At 36.9% G+C, this 12,843-nt stretch overlaps 2 protein-coding genes across 5 annotated transcripts in view; both read right to left on the bottom strand.

Moving 5' to 3' along the window:
• stag2b (STAG2 cohesin complex component b) overlaps window positions 1–3,493 on the bottom strand; it is a 30,932-nt gene extending 27,439 nt beyond the window's left edge. For all 3 annotated transcript variants that reach the window (XM_016567696.1, XM_016567695.1, XM_016567698.1), the window contains exon 1: window positions 3,284–3,493. The gene's annotated coding sequence lies outside the window, so the exon portion shown is untranslated. The remainder of the gene's footprint in view (window positions 1–3,283) is intronic.
• Window positions 3,494–4,736: 1,243 nt separating this feature from the next.
• Window positions 4,737–11,874, bottom strand: LOC107751921 (E3 ubiquitin-protein ligase XIAP). Of its 2 annotated transcripts, none has more exons than XM_016567693.1 (7): window positions 11,738–11,874; window positions 8,689–9,459; window positions 8,206–8,305; window positions 7,033–7,111; window positions 5,804–5,840; window positions 5,486–5,671; window positions 4,737–5,037 (listed from the first exon to the last, which is right to left on the bottom strand). In XM_016567693.1, exons 2-7 carry the CDS (start codon window positions 9,452–9,454, stop codon window positions 4,847–4,849), a joined length of 1,359 nt encoding a protein of 452 aa, XP_016423179.1. In that variant the 5' UTR covers window positions 9,455–9,459; window positions 11,738–11,874; the 3' UTR covers window positions 4,737–4,846. The 2 variants fall into 2 exon arrangements, with proteins under 2 accessions (XP_016423179.1, XP_016423180.1); XM_016567694.1 differs by having other exon boundaries at window positions 5,486–5,668.
• Window positions 11,875–12,843: the final 969 nt, after the last annotated feature.

The following is a 12,843-nucleotide window of genomic DNA, read 5'->3' as shown; positions in this document are numbered from 1 at the left end:
AATCACGATGATCTTGTCTTCGGAAAAGATTATTTTATTCGCTTATGTCAGAAACAGCGAATCTCTTTTGAAACTGGCTGTTGTTTTTACTTCATTGCATTGTTATAATTCGTAAAAGCGACTGACACTGTTACATATACTCGCCAACGCTGATTTTTACTCGCATCTGGCGCTTGGCGAGTGTTAATTTTAGGCCCTGCATGAAAGTGATACAGGCTGTTCTGGGCTGTGCGCTGAAGATTTGCCCGCGGTTGAGAATGAAAACAAGTGGGCGTGGCTCGCTGAGTCCGTCATATCGCGCGGCTTCCTTGCTGATTGGCTATCAAGATTCCACCGTTTCCAGGAAACATCTCCGAGAGCCGGAGCTTCAGATCTACCTCTGTGCCCATATAAGGAAGTAACACGTTCGCCCTTTTTTACACCGCATCCAATCAGAGCCCGGCAGTAACATTTGTGGACGTAAACATGAACAGAGAGAGACTGAGAGAAGGAAGGAACCGGGCCACCGCTGTAAAAATGACGCATTTAGACACTGCCCATTATTTCAAACGGATCATTTAGTTTGTTTAATGAATGCTCTGTTAAAAATATTCCAAAGAAAACAAGTTTTCTATATTACCCGCAACACTTTGAATTCGACCATATATGTGCATAAAGAGGCGTGGCTTTCAGCACCTCAATGTGTGCGAATTAAATAAGATTTAAATAGCACAATCACAGAGTACATTATCATTCACGAAAAAAAAAAAAGATATGTCGAATACGATGTTCCTCGCTGCACCAAATGCACGGCAAAGCGTGTGCTGAGAACGTGAGATAACAGTTATGTAATACACAGCAAGTAACAATAAGCAGCATTTATATGCGGTGCACAGACGCACTATAGCTCAATGTTATATATTTGGCGATAAGGCGGGAATTCAAAAGCCACGGCATCATCTTCGACAATGCGTTCGAAGAAAAAGTGGCGCCAAATGACGCATCTATCCACAGCCATTGTGACACACACGCGCATGACAATGACAGCTTAGCCCAAAACTAACACTGCACCATTAATCATCCCTTGCTTTCCAGTTCGCTACCAATGTGTGGACGGATCAGTTGTGTTTATAATCTGTCAAATACATAGTAATTGTAAACTGGACTTGGCCTCTATATATTAAAAATTCTGTCTAGACTCTAGAGCATCCGCTTCCTCTTATATAATAATAGCATGTTAGTTTCATGTCCTATTTATCCCATCCCAACTTAATAATAACATACAGCAAATAGTGTATCAGTATTAACCATTTTATCAAGTGACAGATGAATTTGCGCCAAAATATCGTAAAGTTTGATTGGACGCACGTCCTCTGACGTCAACAACAAAAGACACGGGAAGTGTCTCTTCCACCTTTTAAAAGTTGATCGGCACATTTATTTTGCTGCCCTACATAAGCACCATTACAGTTTCATTAAGCATTGTTTTAGCCCCCTGTCAAAACAGAAGCGAGACCCATTTTTGGGTTACGACCCACTGGTCCAGAGAAGCGAGAAATAATGGGATCTGCTAATGTATGGAGCTGGTATGTGAAGTTGAGTGCTGAGATCAGGCGGACGCTCGCAAACTCCTCCTCGTCGCACTTTTTACTACGGTATTACTTCATTACTCGCGGTGTTTTACTTCCAACGCACAATTATCGATGTTAAACGACGAACTTGTTAGCGCAAATGCAGGCTACAGTCGCGAAATCGCGCTACAATTTGACGGAACGATTAAAAACAAGATCAGAATGGGGAGGAAAAAAAATCTCCATCTTGAAGTCAGTCCAGCACAGCTGTTTTCGGGATTCTCCATTTTGGCTCCGCTCGTTTCCAGTCATTATGCACACGCACCGACCACATGCTTACATATAAAGAGTAAAAATAGGCAGCGAGTGTGTTTAAAATTGACAATGTGATTAAATTAGCATAATAGGTGCGACATCAGCTTTTCCGTCTCGGAGAAGGGGGGGGGGGAAACATTAAAACACACAATGGTAAACCGGACCTAGCCTCTACATACATTAAAAATTCTGTCTAGAGCATCCGCTTCCTCTTATCATATAATAATAATAGTCTAAAATACCTACTTTGTACGCTAAGCCAAGTAAACAAAACTCCTTTAAAATATCGTAATGAACTGCACAGATCTTGCATTACGCAAATAACGTGTTAGCTTCACGTCCCATTCATCCTATGCTAACTTCATAATAACATGCAGCAAATAATGGATCAGTATTAGTTATTTTACCGAGTGACAGATGAATTTGCGCCAAAATACCGTAAAGTTTGATTGGACGCACTGCCTCTGACGTCAACAACAAAAGATATGGGAAGTCTCTTTTCCCCCTTTTAAAAGTTGATCGGAACATTTATTTTGCTGCCCTACATAAGCACTATTACATAGTTTCATTAAGCATGGTTTTAGCACCCTATCAAAACAGAAGTGAGACCCATTTTTGGGTCACGACCCACTGGTCTAGAGAAGTGAGAAATAATGGGATCTGCTAATGTATGGAGCTAGTACGTGAAGTTGAGTGTTGAGATCAGGCGGACGCTCGCAAACTCCTCCTCGTCGCACTTCTTACCACGATATTACTTCATTACTCGCGGTGTTCTACTTCCAACGCACAATTATCACCGTTAAACGACGAGCTTGTTGGCGCAGATACAGGCTAAAGTCGCACAATAGTCTGACGGAACGCTTTAAAACACGATCAGAAGAGGGAAAAAATCTCCATCTTGAAGTCAGTCCAGCACAGCTGTTTTCGGGATTCTCCATTTTGGCTCCGCTCGTTTCCAGTCATTATGCACACGCACCGACCACATGCTTACATATAAAGAGTAAAAATAGGCAGCGAGTGTGTTTAAAATTGACAATGTGATGAAATTAGCATAATAGGTGCGACATCAGCTTTTCCATCTCGGAAAAGGGGGGAAAACATCGCGTCCTCGTCCTCCATCTTGCCTCTCAATTTGTGTTCCTGACTGTGCAGGGTAAGGTTAGCCCGCTAGCTAGCTGTTTACCAATGAAACGCCACAAAACACACAAACTACATTCGTTCGTGAAACTATAATACGCTTGTTTAAATTCCCAATGAGCACGGCGAGGTGGTTTATATTATTTAAACACGGCAACGGAAGCACGGCGGCTCGTTTCGTATCCTGTCCCTCGCTTACCAGGCTAGCGCGGCTAACACATCATCCAAATAACCCTAAAGCCACTAATTTCTATAAATCTCTCCGCCATTTTATCACTTACCCGATCGTCAGGGCCGGTTCCGGATTGTTTATAAGGACTTCTTGAAGCGCTAGATGGACTCCAGTGGCTTTAAAGTGCGCATTCGCGGCTATTTCATGGATGTAGTTTGAAAGTGGCGGTCAGAGGCGGTTTTGGACACGCTCTTACCCCGCTTGCTCCGTTCGGTTTGTTGTTCCGATCACTCAGAGAGAAACTGCCGGTGTAGAGCTGCCACCTAGTGCTCAGTGGAGGGATTGCAGTGAGCTCGAGACTGACGTTTAGTGGTCGAGGCCCTTACGTGCAAAATGCTCAGTGCAGTAGACGCTAGTGTCAGAAATGAACTATTTTATTATTAATGGGCAAAATTTGCCTCTAGGTTTGATTTTCTGGGGCATTTTATAAGGTTATATAGATAAGGTTATTATATATATATATATATATATATATACAGTATATCTGTACATTTGTGAAATACATTTTAGTTGTTTTCTTATCAGAACACTTGGAGCTGTTAATTGTAAACAAAATTAAAATACAAAAGTATTTTTAATAAATACACAAACTATTATAACACTGATACATTTACATAATTTAATAATTAAAAAAATAATAATCTGACTGCTATGTGTCACTTAGTGTTTGGAGAAGCACTTACTAAATCCATATAATATATAATATAATGACATATAAAGTGAACTACACAATTGGTAAACCGGTGGAATTTATGGTGAGAATTGTGTTCTACTTTTCTGAGCATAAAGGTTTTTAGCTTCACTTTCCAGTTCATGAATTTTAAAACTGACAGATCAAAGAGAAAAGATCCACCTGAATTCCACTTTTATTGTCATTATAATGGATGATAAAGTCATTATTAAAGGAATTATGACAACAGAAAAGTATCAGAAGTTTGACTGAAGTTTAATCAACCTTGAACATGATTAAAAGTGTCAAGCAATTATTATTTTATAATAAATAAATAAAAGATCAAATATAAGGTACACTGTAAAACATGATTGCTAAATTACAATGGTAATGTTCATAAAAAGTAGTCTACATAAAGGCACTAGGGTAATTAACATCAATCTGAGGCTGTGTATTTGAGGGAAGCAGCTATTTGAGGGGTATGAAAAAGTATATATAATAATGATGTCTTTCCTGCAGTATATTCCAAGTTAAATTATGTAGCGTGTCCCTGCCTTCATCAAAAGCAAACACATGAGAATGTACAGCTTGTTATTTTGAGTTCTTAATGAAAAAATAAAATGATATAATTTTATACAAGTTAGCACATCTACATATGTATGCCTACATACACACATATGTAACGAATCAGCTCATGGGAAATATGAATAATTAATCATAACTAGTTATAATTAATTATGAATATTTTAGATCCGCTGTAGATATTTACTTGACCTCTCAGGGTCAACTGTCTTGTCAATTCTAAGAACGTTAATTTCCTGGTCACATATACATATATATACAGCTTATTTTACACATCTATGTGCAATTTTGGAAAGGATTACATTCTGAAACTTTCAATAAACATCAGTGCTTCTTTTGGACTGCTGGTTTCTTTGTCTTTTAGGCATTGTATGTCTTTATCTTCTGTGTGATTGCGGCACAGCAGATGGGACACTTGTTCAGGGATTCTGAACATTTCTGACAAGTGACCAGGTGTCCACAAGGAATGAAGACAATGTTAATGTCACTGTCCATGCATACTTTACAGAGTTTCTCCCTCTGGAGTTTCTCAAGTTTCGTCATGGGGTCCTCTATAGAAAACATGTAAGAAACAAACGCATCGTTAAAACAACAATAACAGAATGAAAGAATTCACCGTAATAAATATTAACAATAACAAGTGGTTCTCTGCTTATTTTACTATATTTATCTTATTTTGTGATGTTCAAAAGCTGTCAATCTGCACAATGTGTGGTATGTTATTTTTAAGTGTATGATTAAACTACATTTTATTCTGCAATATACTTGAAGCATTTAGAACTATAAATAGATTTTCACAAAATGTATTAAATTTAAAGGAATTTATTTTTGGTAATCAAAGTGTAAATACACTTTTTTTTTTTTTTAGCAAAACCTAAAGCATGGCCTTATTTTGGGAAAAACTGAGTTGGAATTCACTTGATACACTTCGTTTAAAAATCCCTTGCATACAAAACAGACTTTCGAAGAAATGAATAAAAAAAGAAAACAAGCACTTACCAGCTTTCTCGGGCATGGTACTAGCACTCTCCTGTGCACTGATGTCTTCAATAAGGGCTTCTACTGAAGCATAACCCTCTGTGTTCTGACGTAATTTCTGCAGAATGGTGCGCTCCACTTTGATGGGGTCAAAACCCATATCTACAGCCTTTTGTGCAATCTCTGACTGCAAGACTTTCTGTGCTGCTGAACAGAAAGTAGAGATCAAATAAATATCTGGTGAAGACAGGATGTTTCCAGCGATATTGCAGACAGCAGTTATAAAAATGGTTATGGCTTCATTGGATTTGAAAGTAAAATAAACTCAGAAATGCTTACCACGCACATGACTTGTAAAGCCATTCTGACTTGATCTCTGTGAGGGAAAATTACAAGCATGTAAGACTACACAGTGCAGTCACACACATATACATATATATATATATATATATCAGAATAAAAGGACTGTTTTCATTCTGAATTCCATTCATTCAACTAGGGATGTCACGATTCCTCAGTTAAATCGGAGTACTCGATTTTTAAAAAAAATCCACGATTGCATTTTGCCCATATCGATTAACTGGCAAAATACTGGAAGTGGCGCATTCCACGGATGAGAATCCACGCAAAGTATTATTAGACCATTTTCCAAGGCTGCACGAAATATTAAAACCATTTAAAAATCATAATAAAGCATAATGCTATTGTGAATTCACAAAGGCTGCGTTTCAGTTAAATAAATAGATGCGCTGCGGGGTTTAATACACGCTTTATTTATATGCGTGTAGGTTACGGGCATCTCAAAGCAACTCCGTTCACAGTAAATGCTGCTCCACACAAACAGTCATCATTTACATACGCGAACCGTCTCAAACTTTGCATATGCTGTGAGTCTGAGTTGCTTTATGTGCACCATTCTATATGATTTATAAGGTAAATCAATTATAAACCTACGCAAACGCAGGAGAATACATCATTATCTTTCTAAATATGCAAACTGTTCATTGCCACTTCAAAATAAAAGTTTAAATCCTCGCTCTGAGTTCGCATGTTTTGATATCCACATGTTCTTGTTCAAGAAATGACAGTGGCTGTAGCATTTCTATCATAAAGAAGTGGTCAAATATTAAAGATTATATGGACATTTGATGTCATTAAATGTTGCTGTCAATATTAAACAAGGATTAGATCGCGCTGTAACGTGTAAAAACAATTTACAATTTACACAGGCCGTTGGCACCCTCTGCAGGCATTTGATTTAATACATAACGTACATAAGCTGTGATTATAGGCTATTATTGCATTATATATTTTAACTGTTTTGTTCAATAAAACCATGATTACTTGCTTTTGACATTTTATTTGTACCAATTATTATTGCCTCATTGCTATTATATAGGTATTTTAAGTCATTTTAAAGTCTACTGTTCGCTTAGGTCCATTTTTATTACCACAAAAAATTATCCGATTACTCGATTCAATCGTCAAAATAATCATTAGTGACAGCCCTACATTCAACACATTCACTTAAGTACACATGATTGTGTAAAGTAAAGTTAATGACTCACTGAATGATCTCCTTTTGGATTTCTCAGCTGCACACTGTTGACATATTCTTCTCCTTTTTCTGCCAGAAGGAAACTGCAGCTGGGGGTCAATTAGAATAATTTCACAATTAGACACCACATTTTTCACCATGGTTTATGCTTACCTCACATGATATATATCTAAAATATACTGATAAATATTATATACTTTAAGTGTGTTTTTAGAATTAAATATCAGAAAGGATTAAGAACAGTTCAATCAAACATAAAAGGCAAGATTTTTAAAGTATGATTTTCACAGAACGACGTCAACTTTGGTCCATTCCTCAAGTCATATGGACTAATTTTCTTCAGGGATACACAATATATCAGTACCATATCAGATAATATAAGAGACTATAATTTGGCTGTTTCAGTTAATATTGGATATATGTATGCCTTTAGCCATCGTATGATGTACACTTATTTTAACAAATAACTTAACACTTAAAATGTTATCTCTAGTGAATGTTGAAATCAATAACCCTATAATGTACAGTATGAAAATGGATGTTATCGTTAACTAAAAATAAAAACATAAAACAAATGTTACTTGACAAACATGAAACTTAAAATAAATTATATTAAAATTTTTTTAACTTGAAGTACTAATTAAAACAAATTAATTAAAAAATAAAACTATATATAGATACATACACACACATACATTATATATATATATATATACTAAAACACAAAAACACAACAAAATTCCTAAAAATGCTTAACTAAAATGAAAGTGACAACAGAAAATATAAAAATGTAATTTAAAACATTAACAAAAACTATTAATTGTATATAAATGATACTAAAATAATACTGGTACATTATAATATTGTGACTCCCAAATTCACATTTAAACGACAGATTTCAGTTTTTAATGTTTTATCTAAAAAAAAATTTTTTTTAATATAAAATACTATAGAATTATTAGATTCTACTTATTCAGCCTATAGTTTCAACAAAACTATTTTTGCCATCAGCCAGAATTTAATAGTGGCGCATTCCTACTTCTCTTGTTGCTTTTAGAGTTTGACAGCAGCAGTTACCATATACATTCATTGTATGCAAAAGAACAGCCTGGACGTTAAGTACAATTTTGTGGTGAACATGCAAATGCACCTCAGTGTCTCAATGTGTGAAAAAGCAATTTACCCTGGATAGTGCCTGGCATGCTTCTCCCAAGGGTCTTCATCAGGCCTACAGATCTTCAGTTCTCCTCCACATCTAAAGCAGAGCACACGGTCCTGTTCTCCTATACGATCAAACATCACAGTTTGTTCACTTTCTTCCAACAGAGTGCTGCAAGGATGACACATTTTTAAAGGCCAAAACCCAGAAACCTAGAAGGTTGGGTTCATTTGTGAAGACTATCATGATGAACAAAACTTTTAAGAAACATGAACTTTTGTTGGTGACAGAGCTTTTTTTTTTTTGCAATAATCCAAAAAGCCAGTGGAAAAATCCTATGGGGTTTTTGTTATGGGAACTAGGGTGATGCTAACTTCCAGGTTGGCCTATATATATATATATATATATATATCTCAAACAAAGCTATTTCTCTAAAAGCTATTTGAGAGGATTACTTTATTCAGTATAAATAACTGAATAAGCTTGGAGAATCATAACAGTATTTACCTGTGCTGTAGAAACCAGCTCTGGCCAGTCTCTCGGGGTCTATGGGATGTTGTCTGCCTCTGAAGCTATCAAGACGCCCCTCAAAAGTCTCCACAGAGGCTCTTTGCCCATTCACCCTGGGTCTATGTGTTGGCAGCGGCACATTGCCCACATCGTGGCCCAAGATGAAGAAGCAGTTTGGGCAGTTCTTTGCATGTTCACCCCAGGCATCATTGCCTGGCTCCCATCCTTTCAGCTTCTGCCCACAACAGAAGCACCGCACCATGTCATCTGTCCTTAAGTAATACATCCCTGCTGCTGCCAGGTCTTCGGGTTGAACTGGAGCGTCTGCCGGCCAGTCACTAAAAGTATTCAGCCGAGCTTCCTCGCTCTTCATGTGTGGCACCTTGGGATAAATGGTCTGATCCACCACCTCTCCCGTGCGGAGCTGGAACTCCCTGGCTTCGGCCTCTTCGTCGTAAACGGGGCTTTGAATGAAGTCGGAGGTTCGCAAGCCGTGAGCACTGCTGAGGAACGTGCAGTCGGGAGATGCTTGCTGATGTCTATTCAGTGGGGTGTCCCCTTTGTTCCAGTCCTCCACTGTCGCACGGCAGCTGAAACAGCGCACCCTGTCCGCCTGACCTGTAAAATAAAAGCCTGCCCGGGCCAGTCGCCCGGCTGAAAATTCTTCAGAACGGGGGAAGTGCTGGAAGGAATTCACACGATTATGCATGGATGACCATCCATCATCAGGTACAATTTCGCCATCTTGACTTGAGTGGGCCATTATTGCTGTAACCAAAAAAAAAAAATCTGTCAAAATTAAATACAAATATGTATACATTAGCAGTCAAACGTTTGGAATAATTAAGAAAGGAGTCTCTTATGCCCAACAAGGCTACATTTATTTGAAGAAAAAATACAGTAAAACAGTAATATTGTGAAATTTTATAACGGTGTTATATAACGATCCTTCCCAAATCATTTTAATATACAGATTTGTTGCTCAGTTATCATCAGTTATTATTGGTGCTCAATTATTAATAATTATTATTATTATTATCAACATTAAAATGTCTGCTTAATATTTTTTTGTGAGAAGCATGATACCTTTTTTCAGGATTCCTGAAGAATAGAAAGTTCAATGAACATCATTTATTTGCAATCTTGCGTAACATTATAAATGTCTTCTTCTACTGTCACTACTTTTGATCAATTTAATCCATCCTCTCTAAATAAAAGTATTATTATTATTATTATTAAATCTTACCCCAAACTTGATATAATATTAAGCAGCACAACTGTTTTCAATATTGATAATATAAGAAATGTTTCTTGAGCAGCAAATCAGCATTATTAGAATGATTTCTGAAGGATCATGTGACACTGAAGGCTGAAGTACAGATGCTGAAAATACAGCTTTTTGTCACAGGAATAAATTTAAATTTTTTTTATTAAGTAATAATATATAGTAATTAGTAATAATATTATTTCACAACATTACTGCAATTCATCAAATAAATGCAGTGCATAAGAGACTTTTTATAAAATAATAATAATAATAATTATTATTATTACAAAGCTTTGACTCAGGCTCTGCAGAAAACAGAACGCCAACAACAAAATATCAACAATTTAATTAGTAGACTTTTACATTTTCTAAAGCAATGTTTGTAAATTGTTACGTCTGGTTGTTAGGGTGCTGATATGTGGTTGCTCAGATCAATAAAGATCAGGCAAGATTGAGCAATAATGGTGATACACGCTTTTGTGTAATTATTGCAAAGTTTTTAAAACCATTATCTTGTTCAGAAATGCGGTTACGAAGGAGGTCATGTGTCATTTCCACGACAACGGTCCGATATCAAATTGAGTCACCAGGACATGAACCTGAAGGGCTGATCATCAGAACATTCCATAGCTTCCATGAAACCTCCTGTGTGTTGGGTTTATATTGTTGCGCATGACTCACATCCACCAATGACAAACACTGAACGGATTTCTACAGTCTCTGAACCAGAATTGCAAAGCTAGGAATGTTTAAAAAAAAAAAAAAAAAATTATAACCGAGAGTTTTTCAGAGTTTCTGTCACTTTAAGAGACAGAGGCGTTCGTCAGTCACATGTGAACAGCGCATCCAGCATGTGTAAGGTGATTCCGATATAACATCCACCCTGGTTCTCATCAAATAACTGCTTCATCGGTCCCGACTACACTGACATGGACATAACTTAAATCATCATCTTTGCATCATGTGATTGTACATCATGGACATTACACTTCAAATGTCTAATGTAACATCTTTTTGTAATCAAGTGGAATGACTGCGCCTTATGTCATCACCTCTTGACATGAGCATGACATTTATCACCTTTCTACACATCACAACATGCCACTCCAAGAGTCAAAAGACGTCTTGCCCAAAACTTAAGCATTAGAAAATTCCTAGAAACTTGCAGGACTTTTTTTCTGCTACTGTCATTTTATAGCTTAGCATTTTAACTGAATGAAAACTACCCTTAAAAAGCACTGAAATAACTTTCCATCCTGAATTACTACTTCCTTTAAATCTAAGAATTCTATCAATTTAATGTATAACATATAAACACAGTCTCCATGATGTAATTATAAAGAACTTTCACAATGTTCAACCTGCCCTGTTAATATTCTGTAAAAATATAAGCAAGGAAAACAAATGCATTTTGTGTATGCAACGTTATGTATGCATCAACATCCATACACACACGCATATATCCATCTAGTTCCAAGTTCCAGCTGGTTCCAAAGCACAACAACCGTCTTAACTTTGAAAACAATTATGCTATAAAAGTCAGGTTCACATGATTTCGGTTTGACAGTCCGTGTGTTACAGATTGGACTGGAAAGCTTTCTCCATTTGCGATCAACATGAGGACGATCAAAGCAGGGAAAACATTCAAAAGGAGTCCGCATCGAAGAGCACGGTCGGACTTTGACCTTAACTGGACAATCAGGCTAAGATTTAGTACAGCGCACTAGCGTTAGCATGAGCTAACATTCCGCGATGCCACAAACCTTATCGACTGCTTACCTTCGGTCAAGAAACGCGTTATTGACTCGGCATCAACTTCAGTACTTGAAAGATGTCAGTCTTCACTCCGTCCTGCTCTTGAACAAAGCAAATAAATGAGTTGTAGGCGACGCAGAAGGTGGAAACCATTTAAATATGTACATTTACAGTGGGGGAGGACCTGATGTATGAATTGATTGATGATTGGCTGCTGTTTGTCTCATGAATATTAATTAAAGGGGAATCTCCCGTAAAATTTCCAAGCAATTTAATATTCACGAGCTAAACCTTTGCATTAGTAAGATTCGTAGTTTGATGTTATTTAAAAAGTCGGTCGGACTTTTGGCAAACATTTTTTTTATTTCGCCTTCGTTACAAGAAGGCCAACCACAACATTTTCCATTATACCCTAAATATCATATATGAGAAATTGAGCTACTGAACAATAAGAGTGGTGCAGTGAATAATGATCATGTATTACACATAGGGTTCCTACGCAGTATGAAAGATATGGAATTTGATTTTAGTATTTTCCAGACCTAGAAAAGTATGGAAAAACGAAAACAGACTATCGAAAATGTTTGTGTTCCCAGAATATTATTGACCCTATTTTGTTTTATAAAATATAAAATGTAGAAAAATATATTCCTACAAGCAGTTTTTTTTATTTTTTATGAACGCATATCAGACATATTCCTATATTTTCAGCTGAGTAGAATTATGAATGTTTTTATTCAGGTGTCACCAATGCCATGTGCTTGTCTCATTCCATTCCTGATTAATCTTTTTGCAATGAAAAATACTTTTTTATATACAACTGAAGTTTATAATGAGTTTATAATGAGGGAAATTCCTGCAAACATATTCAATTGAGCATGTAGGTTAGATGTCAATCAGTCATTCGAAAACAGCGTGAGTGATTCAGCTGTACCGCGTCTTCTCTCACTCTCAAAGCGGCTTCACAACAGCGCATCTCGTCTGCACTACTGCACGCTGCCATACAAGACTTTTGCTCGGGTTTCGGGACAGTCGACAGAATTGTCACTTGCCTAATCGAGCCATTGTTGCATCGTCACGAAACTGTATAATTTGCACATCTTTTTAAGTTTAAGCCATTCGATACTCGC

This window comes from Sinocyclocheilus rhinocerous, unplaced genomic scaffold (genome assembly GCF_001515625.1).
Source record: "Sinocyclocheilus rhinocerous isolate Xijiao unplaced genomic scaffold, SAMN03320098_v1.1 scaffold662, whole genome shotgun sequence".
In the NCBI taxonomy this organism is placed as follows: Eukaryota; Metazoa; Chordata; class Actinopteri; order Cypriniformes; family Cyprinidae; genus Sinocyclocheilus; species Sinocyclocheilus rhinocerous.
The sequence above is the reverse complement of the archived record's forward strand: the minus strand, read 5'-3'. Positions and strand labels throughout refer to the sequence as shown.